The sequence below is a fragment of the Phaethon aethereus genome (genome assembly GCF_964289735.1).
Source record: "Phaethon aethereus genome assembly, chromosome: 3".
Classification (NCBI taxonomy): domain Eukaryota; kingdom Metazoa; phylum Chordata; class Aves; order Phaethontiformes; family Phaethontidae; genus Phaethon; species Phaethon aethereus.
Window position 1 is genome coordinate 64,627,457 of NC_138576.1, and position 17,496 is coordinate 64,644,952.

A 17,496-nucleotide genomic window follows, 5' to 3' on the forward strand; every position below is an offset into this window, starting at 1 on the left:
AACTTAAAACCCAGCCACACTGTAGGGATTGTTTCCTCCTGCCCTGCTTTTTCCTCAGGACTCGGACAGAAGTGGATATTTAATGGTTTTTAAAGGCGAGGCGGTCTGTCGGAAGTCATAGCAAGGTCAAACCGTTTGGTGTAAGCCGGGCTTTCAGCAGAGGGAGCTACGAGGGACGGTTTCCACCAGGCAGGCTGGTTTCCCGTGCGGCCGCGCCTGTGCGGGGCGGCGCGGGGCTGGAGCCGTGGCTCTGCCCGTGCCCCGCTCCCGTGGCCCTGCCTGGGCAGGCCGGTATCCCCCCGCCCGGCTGGGGATCGGCCGAGCTGGAGCTGGAGGCGTGACAGACCTGCCCCTCCTTGTGGCTCAAGGGGATAATCTGGGGGGTATTGTGCCCCAGGGTCCTCAGCGACACGTATTTATTGACTCTTAGAAAAATCACCTACTTCACCCCAAATTAAAAAGGTATATAAAAACTGTGTGCATGCTTTAAGTCTCAAATTATAAAATGACTTGGGGAAATCAAACAGTGAAGCAAAATGAAATGTAATCGTTTGATATCAATTGTAAAGGGCAGCCAGCATGAGAACATTTATCAGGGCATCATTCTCTCTCTTGCTCAGAATAATAGAAGTTGTTTTGACTGTAACTAGTTATTAAAGTGGATGCAATAATCTCCCTGTTCTTTCCGGTGTGCAGGTAATAAGGTCTCCTGGACAAAATGAAAAGGGATGTGTGCAACACGTCTAGGGTACCTTGCCATCCAGAATGGCTATGCCCAGCTACACCTCACAGGAATGATCAGATGCTGAAGCAGTTAAAGCATCAGGCAGTCAGAAAGTTGTATATATTTATTTTATATTCTAAACCTAACTCGTTGTTGTGACTGCAATTAGAGAACAGAAATAATTGCTTTTGACACAAACTGTTTTGAGGCCAATCATAATGCGCTCCACATGAGGTAAACTACAGAATATTTGTCTTGGGAGCCAAGGTTCAGATTAGGTTTAACTTTTAAGGGGAACTTCACTGTTAAAAGTGAGATGCATTAATGTTTCCCATGTTAAGACTGCTTGCCAATAACTCTCTGTATTTTATATTTACAAAAAAAAAAGGCAGCGAAGATTCAGAATGTTTGCATTGAAACATGAAGTTTGAATGGAGCATGAAAACTACCAAGTTTTTGGCAACTCCTGTATTCTGCCCAGTCTGTCATCATAATTTACCCTTTCTGGAGGTGGATGAAGTTTTTGCAGGCCCCTGTACTGGTGGCTAAAGAAATTACGTTGAAATGAGGTATGATCACTCTAACACAGCCCACCTGAAAGAGCTTCTTCTCCCTTGGGCAATTGCTGGTAAAGAAGAACCATGTTTCAATAACTAGTTTGAAATTTAACAGACATTTCAATTCAGGGCAAGTCAGACACAACCCACTCTCTACTCTCTTGTTATGCAAATGTGATTTCATACTTACATCGTGCAGTCTGGGCTCCATTGAAGCCAACAGCAAAAATTCCCAGCCTTTCATCCTTGATTTCCCAATTTTAGATTTCCTTAAATATTGTCTTACATGAATAACGTTGACATTATTATATTGCAATTAATAATGTTATTACTATATTGCAATTAAAAATGTAGACATGGATCAGGCACCAATATCTGAACCCAGGCATCCCAGCCGTCACATCTTCACTGGTGGTGGTGTTTATGTGGCGGGTCAAGGGAGGGATGTTCCTCCTTGCTGAAAGTACCTCCACTACTACACAGAGAAGCCCAGAATGAAGGGTACTTGACAGGTACATCAGATCTAAACAAAAGAGCTCCCCAATTACAAAAGAAAGTTTCTCCAGCACCCTAGGAAGGGGTATGAGTAATTATATCCCTTTCCCTCTGAAAAAGGTGGTTGGAAGATATGATAGTGATGACTTTATCCCTGGAAATTCCTCTTTCTCATGTGTGGGTGAGTACCAGGGATTTGAAGGACTTTTTGTGCTTTGACGCTTCTTTCCACCTCAGTCCGCCATGAACACGTGTTTTGGAAGAGGGCGTTTCTCCTGTTCAGGAATGAAGGTGCTAGAGCATCCCCTACTCATTGTCCATAGGAAATCAGGGCTTCAAACAGCCCTTTCAAAAGTCATCTCCTCATTTCACTTAAAATAAGACTCTTGTGCCCTGAGGTGTTTTGAAATTGTGTGCAGTAAGCAGTGTGGCTTCAAAGGCTAACTCTGTGGAGGACAGATTGGCAACAGGCTAGTAACTGGCAGAGCTGATCGGCTGTTTATGTGAGAAATTGTCTTTGTTGCTCAAATTAGACTTAGAAACACCAAAGAAAGACTTAGTGAGATTCTCCAGTCACCGGGTTTGTCACCTGTTCCTTACCTCTGACCAGGTCACCTGTCGGAGGTGCAGAAAGTACTCTGAAATTCCAGGCAGATTTTTAAGATGAGACTCTGAGCAGTTGTTCTGCAGAAGTTGTGGCATAGGAGGGAAGGCCACAGGCTTGCTGTTTGCATTTCAGCCATCTCCACAGAAGCGTTTGTTATTTGTTTATGACACAACTCATCATGTTGTAAGAACCACAGAATTTGCAAGCGCTGATCACATCTGGAAGTGATCAGAAGTGGAAATGGGAGCTGTGGGGTGAAATACTCTTTGAAAATGTGGCCCTGTGATCCAAAGACCTGAATTTAGATCTTACGTGTCTGTAAACTGGTAGTCTGTATTTCATGTAAGTTGGATACTTGACAGCTCCCTGTGGAACTGCAGTGTCATTATTGCTTTTGATTTATGTAAATGCTCACATAATGACTTCAAAACTTACTTTAGTCACCTTTTTTTAAGCGGCAGGTTAAACGTGAGTTAAACATGAGTTTAACCTCCTGTGTCCCTTTACGTGTTTTCTGTTCACACCAGGAGTAGGAACCACGTAATGCAGCCTGTGGGCTGCGTGGCCGGGCTTGTGGAGGTGTGTGAAACGTGCCCCCGCCTGAGCCCAAGCTGTGGCAGGGTTTGCGGCGTGCCAGCGGGTGCTGAGCCGTGCTGGTGTACAGCCCAAGCCCAGGGTGGGCCAGCCTGTACGTGGACTACGAGAACTGAGCTCCCTGCTGTCCTCTCTGCCATCTCACCAGTCCCTGGTCCGCACCGCTTATTAGTTAGTAATTCTGTGTCCGGCTCCTGGAGTGGTTTTCTCCAACCAGCTGCCTTTTTCTTTGAGAAGACGGGAAATATGTGTTCAGACACCACATTACCTCTTTCCAGATACTTCCTCCAGTGCCTGGAGTATAGACCCCGAGCTAAAACCGTACCACATCAAACCTGTGGCTGTCACATTCAGATAGCCCAGAAAAGAGATCTCAAAGGCTGGGATCCAGCTGGCCAGAAGGTATTTCTCTGTGTAGCTTTGCTTTTCGTGTGTGCATCTGTTTATTACATCAGAATATAATAGTTACCCATATAAAACTATCATTTGCTTTCATCAAATCAAACCAATCCCAGATTGCAGGGTGGGGAGGTGAGGTGGAAGGGGAGCCATACCGAAAAAAGTCTTCCCATTATCTACCTTTTCAGTGACTGTTTCGCTAGTGTAGACCTGTGTTTTGTAACTGAAGAAATCACCTGAGCATAGAGAGGGTGAGCTGGAAGTTTATGCCGAGGTAAATAATTTAATAAGTTCCCCTCTCCCCCCCACCCCAATTTATCTTGATTTTTATCTATTCATTTTAATACTTGTTGGCTTTAGACAAATGGACTACATGTCCAACAGGAGAATCCAGAAATGGCTCCTAGAAATTATTCTATCTGTTATCCACAAGTGTGGAAATCCAAATTAATTTTACATTGTCTTTTGATTGTGTCAGGGAGATGACATTCATTCCCAAAGAAAGTAAGAAAGCAGCAAGAAAATAATTTAATGTGTATTTGTGGCCAACTGAGTGCACTAGAATAGACAGTTTACTATGGTTTTCTGGAAACCACATTAAATGACATTAAACTAAACTAAAATGTCTCAGTCAATCAGAAACCAGGGAAACCATACAGTTACTGACTTTTAAGCAAATAATAGTTTACAGCAATTATACAGCACAACAATCCAAGCCTTCTAAATTCATTGCTGTGTTTAGTCATCACCAGAGCAAACCTAACCATATCACCTTAGTTTTATTTCTCAGGCAGGAAAAGAAAACGTCAGTTTTTCTCTTCCAGCAAAAATAAACTTGAATTTATAATCAATTATTTTTCACAGTATTTAGTCATATTTTCTCGCTGGACCCATGAAGAAGCAATACATATATCCAATACATATATCCTTTTCAGTAAAACAGTATCTGCTTATTACTATAGCAATAGCCGTATGATAGATTAACAAAAGCGAAGGCCCGTGGCGTTTGCTCATGCGGTGTGAAAAGAGGGGAGCATAGATTTAACGAAGACAAAACATACCTGCACCGAGTTGTCGGGGAGCACAGGGAATCTCAAGGTGGCACAGGGTCAAAAAGAGAGGGTGATAGCAAAAGTTTCACTGGGGAAATGGGAAGGGGGGGCTGGCAAGAAGCTGTGGTGCTGATAAAAGAAACATCCCTTTTCTCTAGCTGTGGATGGCAGGAGGAGGCAGGCTACAATGCTGGCCTTTGTCACCGAACCTGTTTGCTGGCGTTCTCAGCTGAGCCCTCTGCACCGAGTGCATCCCAAGCACCGACACTGGCTGCCTGTCAGGCAGCTCCTGTAAAGTAATACTGTCTGCATGAGGGTTTTTTCCTCCTGGAATCAGAGCTTGAATAACCGAGAGAAAGACAATAGGCATGAAAGCAAAACTGAGATACAATCACAACCAGTGCCACTTTATGCCCCCGAGGATCACCTAAGGAGTCCCATCCTCTGCAAGATAAGCAGTACTGTTGAGATCGAAAAGGCTATTAAACAAAATCAGGCAGTTTTGAGGTTTCCTCAAATTATTGTCGCTTTGTACTGGAAGGATCCTCTCCACAGTGCAGTTATTGCAGTCCCTGGGTAGAGGCGATTTCCCTGTGAACTCGTGCGCTGGGAAGCTGCATGGTGATATTCAAGCTTGTAACGAATCATCCATGTTCAGGAGGAGTCTACTACAGTCCTTATTGTACACTTAAAGTTCTACAAAGCTGAACCTCATGATATTTTTATTAGGTATTACCTATGTGGTATTTTTAAAAAAATTAGAAAAGTTCTAATGTTTTAATTCTTTGTTTCACTAAGGTTCCCTCCCTTTGATACCCTCTGTCTGACATCATTGGTTGTAGATTGACAGAGGAGAAGTGTTTTCTTGGAATATCAATGTGGCATTAGTTTTGCTTTGTTCTCTTACTTTTTTAATATGAAAGTTGACACCCTACTTACAAACCCATGAGAAACAGAAATTATCCAGCTAGAATCCACCTTCCATCCCCAAACGGTTGCAAAAAGTTTAGCACTTGTTTTCTGGATTGTTAAAAATAAAGTGATAAAATAAAACTCTGAAGAGCATTTGCTGGGTTTATCCCTATAACATGACATTTTTTACTGCTTCTTAGCACTGTATCAGATCACTTTACAAGTTAAGAAACGAGGCCTCAAGGAGAGCGGAAAGGAGGTCTTGCTAGTGTCCAGCAGTATTATTTGTTTTTAACTCTCTGGCAAGCACCCAGAATTCCCATGGTGGAGGGGCATGCTTTTGCAAGATTGTGCCTAGAATAGCAAAAAATCTGCTATTTTTGCCATCTATTAAGCTTGAGAAGATAAACAGGAGGGATTGATGAGCCTGAGAAAACAAGAGGGGCAGTCCTCTCCATGGAGCACATTTCTCTCATCGGTTTCGCTGTTTCTTCATTACCTTTCACAGTGTCAAAAAATGACAAAGGCTGCTGTACGCAGCGTAAAAGCACCTGGAACAGAAAACATTATTAACCTGTATTTTAGGGTGAGCGTAATGATTGGAAATGTTACTCGTTTGAGGAGTGTTCTCAGGCTGTCTGTTGTGTTACACTGTTTGTGGAAGTCTTTGGCGGAAGTTCTAGGAAAACTGTGGAAAGTTTTTCATTGTTTATTTATACACAACTGTATGTGGATATTTAGCACCAAAGGATTATTAAAAGTTTTCATGTAGCTGTGTGTTAGTGTGTGAGTATTTGTATGCATGTGTGTATTCCCTTGAAACTGGTCCATCATCCAGAATCCCTCTCTCCTCCTTCCTCCTTACTGCCCGCTGTGGTCTGTGAGGACTGTTAAAGGGTTGGTGTAACTTCTTTTTAATTGCATTACTTATGGTTTGTGTAAGTGCAAGTAAACATGAAAAATTCCTGGCCTAACTGTAAATGTAATGTGTAAAATACAGCTTTATAAAAAAAGCTAGAAAAAAACCTCTATAAATATGATTTTTTAAAACTTTGTTGCAGCTTTTATGTATATTTTATTGGAGTAATAACATTTGTGTATGTGGATCTATTCTAATTTTTATGTCGGAGTGAAAGGCTTGTATGAGCTAGTTCAGACTGCATATGGAAGAGAGCTAGGCTCAATAGTCATGTCCAGGACATGGCTGAAAGATCTGGCTAAAAAAATTTCTGTGGGAAATGGAAAAAAATCCCCACCCCACTTTTCTGCAAAACTGTGTAGTTGGTCAGAGAACTGAGCTGACAGCAGTAGGAAACAGATTTAGCTGAGTCTGAACAGATCTGTTACCCAACTTTCATATTGCTCTAAACGTTAATTTTAAATAAAGAGAAGTTCCTGGTTTTTTAATTTCAGAAGTTCCGAGGTAGCTGGCATCTTAATTGGACAAGGCTCCAGGTTTCTGTGAGAAAGTTTGGGATATGTAAGAACTGGGGTTACAACAGGAGAGATGTAAGAAAAGCAGGGGAAAACTAACAAAAAAAAATCCCCTAGATAATGTGGATTTTTTGCCACAGTGAAGTTTAGTGAAGATTCTGCTAGAGAAAATGATGTAGAGAATTTCCTTTTAAAGAATTTTAAAAAGAAAAATCCCTTAATATCCTTTTAAATAATTTTGTTCTGATTAATTTATAAACTAAATGAAATTATTCCATTTTAAATAGCCTTTAGTCAGTCCTTTCAGTTCCCTTTTGAATTAGATTTGCTGCAAATGCTGCACAATGAGGAATTAGTTTTTGTAAAATACTCTGTTTAGACTAGGATTTTAAGTACCTTGTTTTCACGTTAGAATATTTTTTCTTTTAGAACTCTCAGATAAATGATTTCATACTTTCAAACTTTTTAGTAAAAAAGGTTGAAATATAGTAAAAGTAGATTATGTAGCATATCTAAATATGGTCTACTTCTAGAATTCATGAATAATCAATAGAGTTTTGAGTTGTGGAAGAACCTACCTCTTAGTCCACATTTATAGTATTTTAATTCAAAATGCGAATTGAAAACTAAGTTATAATAACTCAGATTTTTTCTGGAGCTAGATTTTAATTCTGCTGAAGAAAAGCAGTGAACAAATGGGTATGTGATTGTAATGAAAGAAAAAAAACGCAGGAATTTTAAAAACACAAGCCTAGAACCAAGGCTTGAGCTTTTTACCTTTAAAATAATACAAGCGAAAGCTCTACAGAAATACAGTGATGCAGCGGTCAAATTGGGCATACTTAAACCTTCCTCGTGCAAGGATGGGTTATGATGCTGGGCTGTGTGCCCCAGTGGTTTGGGGTGCATCACAAGTTCTGTTTGGTTGCCCTTGGGTAACGGGGGGAAGTATTTCTCACTTTGGATGCTGTTCCTTAACCCGCTTCTGAATGTAGGTTAACCCTTGAGAAGATGTCACTTCAGGCCAGGGAACAAAATGTGGGAAGACCAGGACTCACACACAGCCGTCTTTTCGATACAAACCCGCTTCAATTTGCTGGGGTTGTCCACGTCCAGGTTGGAGTTGAAGCCCACGAGGATCTGCGATGCTGTTCTGTGCAAACAGGATGTTTTAGGGGCTTTTCCAGTAAGCCTCTAAAATCATCCCCTAAGCAAGGGCAAATACCGATTTTCAAAGACTTAAAACGTAGCCAAAGCAGAATAAAGGACAAATTCATCTCGCCAGATTTCAGGTTTTCGCTCAGGAGCTTGGAATCATGCTAATGTTCTTCAAACAAAAGGTCGAGAGAAAATTATAACATCTTCTTACCAAGTAATCCATTTCCTCTCAAAATTTATCTTTCGATGTAATTTAGCATTTTACTTAATTAAAAAGTAGTCTGAGACAATGCAAGAGGGGGAAAACTAAAGCTCAAACAGTTACGTACCTGGCAGAGAAACAAAAAAATGGAAAATAAAGTTGTATGATGCAGTTTTTTAAACAGCTTTAACAATAGGCTTTATTCTGTCTAAATTGAAACACACTGCATTTACTAGAAAACAGTCTTTCATAAATAACTGCAAAAACTTAGAAGTATTAATTGGTCCTTCGGAGATCACTCTTTTTTACATTTTTTAGTGCAGGAAAACACATATTGAACCCCAACCTGCTTCTGATTAAGTCAGTGAAAGCAGGACTCTGATAAACATTTAGTTGAACAAAATTAATTCAAGATGTTGGGAATTATTTCATCCATTTTATTAAGCATTTTTCCTGAATTCTCCATTCACTGGAACTGTAAGATTTTAGTAGGTCTGTTACATCTTCCCAAGAAATTTTTAGGCTAAAGGTAAACCAAATGCATCCAGAAAGGTGAATTGAATGACATCTGTTATGCAGAAAGTAACATGTGCAAGTGAGTAAGTAAATCACATAGGGATATATTAAAGTAATCCCCTTACTTGTTTACACAGGGTAGAGCACCCAGGATAAGTATAATGTATACACATGGTTTTGTGAAACTTTTTATTGGTTTGGATATCCTTTTTATCCTTAATAAACTACCAGTAAGTGCAAGATGCCCTTTACTCACCAAGAGAAAATGCCTATTTGTAAATGTACTACTTTTTAAAAAGCGTTAATTAATTAACTTGCCGTGTCTGTGGACCGGGATGCCATTTGCTGTAGAAAACAACTGTAAGGCACAAAAGGTTTCATACTGGTATGGAACAAAAAATATTCCTTTTGTTTAGATTATTCCTTATTGTTCCTTATTATTTAGATTATTCTTTATTCCGACTGTTCAGATTCTCTGCCAAGCAAATAAAAATCGCTGGATTTAGTCTTCTGATTAAGAAAATCTGATTCACTTGCGTGTGAAAGGTGCTTGAGATGGACGCTTCTTAAACGCACTAGCTAGGTAAATCAGTGATTTTGCTTACGAAATGCTGCTGCAGCAGTTACATCTGTGGCCATGGTATAGGCCTGTCTGAAAAGAAGCTGTGGTAATATTTATGCTAAACAAGAAAAAAGAGCACGCAGACTTTCTGAGCTAGAGCTGCCCGTTAGGTACCTCTGGGCTGATCATCCTCGAACAGGAAATCGTGACACTTAAACTGCTGCGCGAACACGTGGGGAGCATTACGCTGCGTGTGCAACGAAACACACGTCGTTTATTTTGCGTAGCATTCTCCTGCTCCCTTAAATACGTACGAGATGGAAACTCACAGACTTTTTTTAACCTTTAACTGCTATCCTAGTACAGAAACTACTAAACAAAAACTGACAGACTAGTAAACCACTTGAGTTCATTTTATTTCATCTAACACTGATCACATTTCCAGTAGACAGTCAATATAATGCGCTGCTGACAGATGCGTGGGATTGTATATACAATTAGATGAAGAAATCCGGGTCAAGGCAGTTCAAATCTCAGTTTATGCCTTTGTATTTCCTCGAATATGGCTATAAAATTCTTACCTGCTGATGCTTGGCCTTCTGCAGTATCAGTTTTCCTCTGCTCATCCAGACTGCTGCTGCGGAGGCTGCCCGGCCGGTGGAGTACCGGTGCATCTCAGGTTCGATTTGAGCATTTACGGGAGTAAATAAGATTCTTTGCTTCATGTGCCTTTGGGTGAGGCCTTGGTGCATTTTCCCGGCTGAGATGTAGTACTTCCTACATTTCGTGGAACATATTCATGACATGAAAGCTCTGAAGCTGCGTCTTGGGTTAAATGAATGCAATGAGAGGCAAGCTAAAGCATCCAGGAGATCAACAGAATTAAGAGCACAAAATGTGAGATGTTTTTGTTCTGGGGTTTTTTTTTTTTTCCTTATATTGGAGAAAAAAATAGATTCAGACAGCAGACCCATATTTGATGGAAATATGGTGGGGTTTTGTTTTGTGTTGGTTTTTTTTTCCTTAGAGGAGGACGTGTGGAGCACAGAAGGTAGGCAATTTCAAAGTGAAACTTGCAATAAATACTTAAGATGCTGTGTGTTGCCTTAACAATTTACCACTGATTTTCCTGGTCAGAATACGAATATATAAGAGCGATTATTCTCGCTGAACTATCACAATTGTTCATCTCTTTCCTAGCCATTTCAGTCTTCTACAATGTCATTGGGCTTTTACAGCTCTGTAAGACAAACTTTCTGTTGGCCTTTGTAGTATACATATGGTGAACAGTTTTCCTGTCATAGATGGGCTGGAAACTTTGCTTATATGCAAAAATGTTTCTTTGGGGAAAAAAATCTGTGTAATTAATTTATAAATGAAGCAAGGAAAAGGTGAGCACACACTGCAAATTGGATTGCAATTAGCAGTCTAGCAAGAAGTGCTCCTTGTCTGCTTTGTCCGAGAAAGGCAGATAATGTTGTCACTGGATGACAGCCGTCCACAGTCTCCCAGTATAACTGTGATACTGAAATCCATAGCAGTCTAAATCCGCTTGAAATTTTGCAAGTTTCCTAGAAATTGCTCAGAAGAAAAAAAAACACCAAGTGAGCTAGTAAGAATACATGCATTTGTAAGAGTGAAGAACCTTCCAGATGTACATAAAAGTTCTGTTCATTCACCTGTATGGTCTGTTCCTATGATTTAGTGTGGATGCAGTGACTGCTGGTGGTTGGAATACAGGTAATGGGAGGCAGAAGTTCCCATGCTGACTTTTTGTGTAATGACTGACTTTTCACTTTATTTCTCTGTTTTCTTCTAATAAATGCCTATATACATGCATTTTTCCATTTATCCCTCCATCTGTGCACCCCCCATGCCCGTCTTTTACAAGCTGTTTGAGTAGTTTCGTAAGCCTGTGTCATTTACTTCATAATACCTAAAGGAAAAGTGAAAGATACTGGCCTTGTTGCTGTTCACATCAAATTATTCACTAATTTCTTAGGTTTGGTAAAAAGCAAAGATAACCTTAAAGGAACCTTTATTGTTAATTTGTTAATCTGGCTGCATTACAAACTCTCCATGTAAAAAAAGTTGTTATAGAAAAAGCAGATTATTATAGATAGTATCACAGTGCATTTAAATGCTGTCACCTTCTTTAACAGGTCTATGGAAATGCAAGAACTAGCCAGTCCTCATAATCTGGTTGGAAGTAGTGATGCACCGGGTGGTTCCAAACTGGATAAACCTAATCTCAGTAGCACATCAGTTACAACAAATGGAACAGGAGGTAAGTATAAGACACTGCTGGCACATAGAAAGTTTGGGCTAGTTTTTAGTAATTTTTTAACATATTTTCAAGGATGACCATAAACCATTTATAAACCCAGCAAGAATTGTGAAAATATGGCAGTCATACCAGTGTAAATCTACTAATTCGAACAGCACTTCTTCGATTTGCACCAATTGAAGTAATTGGCAGAACTGCGCAAAGGTGAAAAAAGGAAAATCTTGGAATGGTTGATTTGAACGAAGTATTAAAGGTTTGGTTGTATCTGTTGGTAACTTGAAATAGATTGTATTTTCTGCATCATACTTCATTGCTGAGTACTCTTGTACCCTGAGCTACACCTATTTAGGTTAATTTAAAAGCTCTGTCAAAAGAAGTGCATCAAAATTAGGCTCAGGTAATTTTTTTACATGATGAACATGCTAATTCCATTTCTTGGGAGGTAATGAAAGTTTGTCATAAAGAGATTTTAAATTTTCCTCCGAACTTACTGGCCATTGCTGCTGCACCTGTTACTGAAGGGACAGCAGTGCCATGCAGCTGCCACACAGATGTCCCGGTGCTTTCAGACAACAGGCTTTGGCAGAGCTGAGCTGGAGCAGTGAGAGGCGGGTACCACGTTCTGAGATGGAGTCCTGTTCCCATTAGTGTCCATGAGAGTGGCACCGCGCATCCTAGTCAAGCTAGAGCGCCAGCCCTCTTTTTTGGAGTTTATACGTTGCTGTCTATTTTAACAGTTGGCACCAAGAAAATTTTTTTACTTTGTTCTTTCTGGCCACAATGTAAAGCATTTTATTCACTTATCCCTGTTTTAAAAAAAAAAATCTGTCAATGTCAATAAAAAGTGTATGTGCATGTGAGGGTAACCGAGCTCTGCAGAGGAGGACTGAATTGTTAAGGTTCAACCTATTTATATTTTTAAATAGAATCCTTATTCTGGTATAAAGAGAAGGGAAAACTTCAAGCATACCATTAAAGCACACTAATAACTAGATGCCTTTATATGACACTTGCAAAAATAAACCATTTAAAATAATACTCATAAAAACAATACAGTGCAGTTAAAAGACTTGGCTCAAAGTGCAAAAACACTTCCTTGCATTGAAGACTGTTCATGTACACTGAAGAGACCTTGGGAGAATGAACCATTATACCATTCCTGTTCTCAGGAGACAACATGACTGTGTTAAATACTGCAGACTGGTTGCTGAGTTGCAGTACCCCCTCTTCTGCAACAAGTATGAGAGACCCTGGTACAGTGCATGCGTGTGGCGGTGTGTCTCCGTGACTGCTGTGTAACATCTCTCTTGGTTTGCTCTGTTCTTCTGTTAGGCGGGCTGAACATTTTCACAGCGTTTTTTTCTGCCACCTTTTTTTCCACCTCTTCTCAGAGGCCTTCCCCACAGCCAGAAAACTGGTAGGAAGTTGCAATAAAGTTATCTTGCCATACTTTGCAAGTCATTTTATGAGCAAGGAGAATTTAACCCACTTAAAATTAGCTTAACTGTCCACAGGCTGTGAGAGACTGGGAGAGCCCTGTGGTGATGAACATTGCTGGGAAATGCCGGTAGTCAGCATTGCTGGAAGTCAGACCAATGGGTTTTCCACAGAATGCCCATTTATTTTTCTTTTGTTTTTAAGTAAAACATTGCACAAATCAAGGTTGACATTATTGTTACTAGTCCTACTACTACTTTCATTATTGATTAAAGCTTATGTCTAGTGTGCTACTACGTGTAACTTGCCGCTTTACAAACATTTGGCCAAATTTTCCAAGCTGTTGTTTTCATTTATGTTTTTCCTCTCATATGTTAATTGTTATCAGTTATAATGATTAATAATAACTATATATGTGACACTGGCAGTATGTATGAGATTAATCATATGTGTAAACATGCGTCACCATGACTCTCTACAAGCCATTACACAGGTGCGTAAGCTGTACAGGTTTGGACTAAAGTTTGGACTAAAGTTTGGACAATCTCAAAAAGTTTCCTTTTAAAAAAACCCTCAGAATCAGCTTGTCCTTTGTAAGCCACGTATCCAGAGAGAACTTACCCCAATAAAAGTTCAGTCTTGAGCACAAAAGATTGCTTGCGCTAGAATAACTTATCCCATGTGAATGCTCCTGCTCAGTTATAATTAAGTTTAAGGAAGAACTGAGCTAAATAAGTCTGTGTCATGGTTTAACCCCAGCCAGCAGCTAGGCACCACACAGCTGCTAGATCACTCCTCCTGCTTGGGATGGGGGAGAGAATTGGAAGGGTAAAAGTGAGAAAACTCATGGGTTGAAGAAAATTAACTCTATCCCAGCCAAAACCAGCACAGTCTGTTACCTCAGTTAGCTGTTCAGCATGTTCAGACGTAGGAGGTAGTAATTTAAGTACTAGTTATCAGTAGTGAGGAAATGTGATGTGAAAGGCCTTGCATTACTTGCATTAAATCTGATTTCCCGTAGGCAGCAGAATGTTTAGATCTGTGCTTCTAGTTGAGTATATTCCTAGGTAAACCCTTAGGGCTTGCTAAAAGAAAGAGGAAAATCATTCCTATGACAACCTGTGTGGTTTACTGTTTTGCATGAGCTTTTAGTTAGACCTGTTTGCTCTAATAGCTATTGCACTTGCTTGACCTGCTTTGCATAGTGGTAGCATCTCTTGCCCCTAAAACTCCGTGTTCATTTCCAGCCCTTAATGTAGAGAGGTTCTTTAGCAAAAAAAGAGGTTGGCAGAGTAGTAGCCATGTTGGTCTGCTAAGTCCTTTCATCAAGAAGTTATATTGTAGAAGCTGTTGCCTGTTGGGAGCTGTATTCTGAGTTTATCTTAGGATAATGAAGTTTGGAAGGGATCCCAAGGAAGGCCAACCCTTGCGCAGAGCAACGCCAGCTTTGCTGTTAGATCATATCACTCAAGGCAGCGTCTAGCTGAGTGTTGAATATCTCCAATGTGGAGCTGCCACAGCCTCTCTGGGCATCCGTCCCAGGGCCTAACTCCTCTCATGGCGAAGAGTTTTCTAATTGGAAAATCTAATTGGATTTTTCCCTTGCTGCAGCTTGTGTCTATTGCCTCCTGTCATTTCACAGGGGACCTTTTGAGAAGAGTGGGCCTTTTTTCTCTGTCATCTTTGCACCTTCCCATTAGATACCTGCAGGCAGCAATTAGCTCTCCCATCAGCCTTCTCTTCCTAGGACAGAACTGGGCTGTCTAGCCCAGCTTCTTCTGTCTGTCCTTGCACATCATATGCCCCAGCCCTTGACCGTCGTGGTAGCTCTACTCTGTTAGAATGCGCAGTCTTTACTGTTAGCAACACTCAAATGTCTTTCCAGCTTGAGATTGCTTTTTGTTTTATTTTTACTCTTTTTTACCATATGTTTAAAAAAAACAACCAAAACTAAGCCACACTTTAAAAAATAGAATAGTGAATGTGTAGTCTTTAATGTATTCAGCCAAAATGCTGGTTCAAACTCCTTTTTCTGCATTATGTCTACAGCAGTTGCCATAGTAGTATCAGAACCACGCTTTATCTTGCATGTGGGAAACACAGGGATGATTCTGTGTTTTCAATTGGTGTCAGCTTCTATTTTGATTTCAGCTTTAAATATCCCTGGGTTTTTGATCTTATGTTAGAATTCTTTTTTTTTTGTTAGCTTTGTGCTTTTTCCCCTCTTTGTTTAATGACATGCAACATAAACAAAGAAAGGAAAGAAAGGTAATAGTCCAAATGTCTAGCTACACTGAGGAAAGATCTTGATCAATTCCTTACTGTCATAAAATCTGAATGTAACAAAGTAGAACTGTTTAAAATTAAGCACATATAAAAATACTTTCTACATGTATTTTTCAACAAAACACAGTGCCAATATGATGTTTTTCCTCAAGTTGAGTACATGAGAGAGTTCCTTTTGGTTTAGAACCTTTTCTGAGAGAAAAAAATGGTGACTATGGAAGTGCACTGCAGCTGGCATTAACCAGAATTAGACACAACTCTAACGTAAACCTTTCAATTCGCTGCTGAAGGATTGTTAAATACAACAGTTAGGCACATACTGGAGTGTCTTTCTGGATGCAATACTGAACATAGGTCTGTAGCTCAGTATGGGCAATAGTGGAATGCCATCTTGAACAGAAACAGAAAAGGGTACTAAAAAGTAGGTTTTTTCATGTAGGTAAAAGAGACATGCAGCTTATAAAGTAAAATATGACCAAAGATCTTCAGAGGGGAAAATACAGATCTTTTCAACTTAGTATGATTTTTCATTCTTTTACTGCAGTACATGCAGACACCTGTATATAGTAATCGGAAAACAAATTAATGTAGTTAACTTTTCATGCTTCAGGCAACAATGCAGGTTCCACATGACTGAGAGGCCTGAGGTTCAGTGGCAATTATTTTGTGACAAATGACCCTTAAGCTTTGTCTTGATGTAAACTTTACTGATCTTATGAAATACATAGAGCAATGGGAATGGTTGGTTATGAATGACTTTGTTCATTTTGTGACATTTTTGTCACAGCTTTTTTTTTTTTTAGATCAGAAGATAATAGACGGGAAAATGACAAGGAGTACATGACAGCTTGGAAAAATGTGCCTAAAATTGTCCCCTGATTATTTCATATTGGATTAATATCCTGCTGCTTGCAGGGAGATGGGTGTGGCAGTTTTATTAAAGAGAAAGGGTAATGAAAAGAAGGTTACATTTTAAAGAACGTTACATTTAAAAGACACACATTCACTTTTTTTTTTAATCTCGCACAGTAAATGGAAAGATACAACTGTACAACTTGTGCAAGAAGGTGCTACTTGGTTTGATTAGCACTGGGGCACCGGCGGCACAGCGGGGCACTCTCCCGGTCACAGAGACGATCATCCCGATCTCTCAGCGGTTCCCTGCTTGATCTAAACAGGAGTCCCCGTGAATTGGGCGTAGGTCACTTGTGCAGTTGTAGACATCTGCAGCTTCCCGCGTGACGTACTGAAGTAGGACCCGTTAGGCAGCGTGGCTGGAAATGGGGTGTCATATTGTAGGAGAGGTAACTCACGCAGAGCCCGTCACGGCCGGCCGGGTTGGTAGCCGGGCAGTTCCCAGTTCTGTAGGTGTTGTTCTGGACATTCGTCCCGTGAGCAAACCAAATCCCTTATTTAGCTCATCCACTGCCTTTTCCTCTACAGAGCATAAGAGGGATGGTGAACTGGAGGGCAGCTCAGGCTGTACTTGGGCTGAATCACCCTCTGGAAGTACCTCTCTTTCTCGACTGAACATAAAGGGAGATTAGTACGCACCTTTTATACGCCTAAGCTAGGTGACTTGAATCTGAGCCATAGTTTGTAAATACACTGCCAGCTCAGACCATGAAATTTTCCCCTTCTCCTTGCTATTGCGTGTGAATGCAGTGATGTTGACGGACGAGGGCTTTGGTCAGCTCAGCTGATGTCCCTCAGAGGCATCAGGTAACTAGCTGGGCAGAAGATGCCTTTGCTTGGCGTATGCTAGACCTGCTGGGGGGGCTGTCACAGCAAAGGCTTCTCCACAAATCCCAGACTGCACCCTTGGAATTTCGATACCTGGCGTATGACCGCGGTAGTGGCCCATGCAGGTCCTCACGGCCGCTTCGCTCTGCGCCCCTGCGCAGCAGCCGGTCCTGTGGTATGTATAAGCAGGTTGCTGATACAGACGTGATAAGCGCTCTCACACGCACCTAACTGACCTGCACAGAGCAGTTGTCGATGGCTTCTGCCTTTGCCCGTCAAACTTCTAATAAAAGCTGCAGCGTATTCTGCACCACTCTTTCTTACCACATCGATTAGATGGGTAGTTCCCAAACTCCAATACAAAAGTCCATGGCAGATGGACTGTTCAGGCAACATATTAAACCATAAAATCTAGATTGCCTCTATAGTGCTCTCAGTTACAGCTTGGATGGTAAGAGTGCATGATGATCCATAAGGAATCATTTGAGATCAGAGTGGACCCAAATGTTTGGTAACCTCTGAGTTGGAAGC

The 17,496-nt window shown here is 40.7% G+C and overlaps 1 protein-coding gene across 11 annotated transcripts in view; it reads left to right on the plus strand.

The window, feature by feature from the left end:
- EYA4 (EYA transcriptional coactivator and phosphatase 4) overlaps window positions 1-17,496 on the plus strand; it is a gene marked incomplete at both ends in the record, with an annotated part of 138,387 nt that overhangs the window by 76,752 nt on the left and 44,139 nt on the right. For 5 of the 11 annotated variants that reach the window (XM_081998267.1, XM_081998272.1, XM_081998271.1 and 2 more), the window contains 2 exons: window positions 11,375-11,499; window positions 12,669-12,737. In XM_081998267.1, the coding sequence (XP_081854393.1) occupies window positions 11,375-11,499; window positions 12,669-12,737 (194 nt within the window). Of the gene's footprint in view, window positions 1-11,374; window positions 11,500-12,668; window positions 12,753-17,496 lie in introns of all 11 variants that reach the window. The other 6 variants (XM_081998276.1, XM_081998275.1, XM_081998277.1 and 3 more) reach the window with 2 other exon arrangements.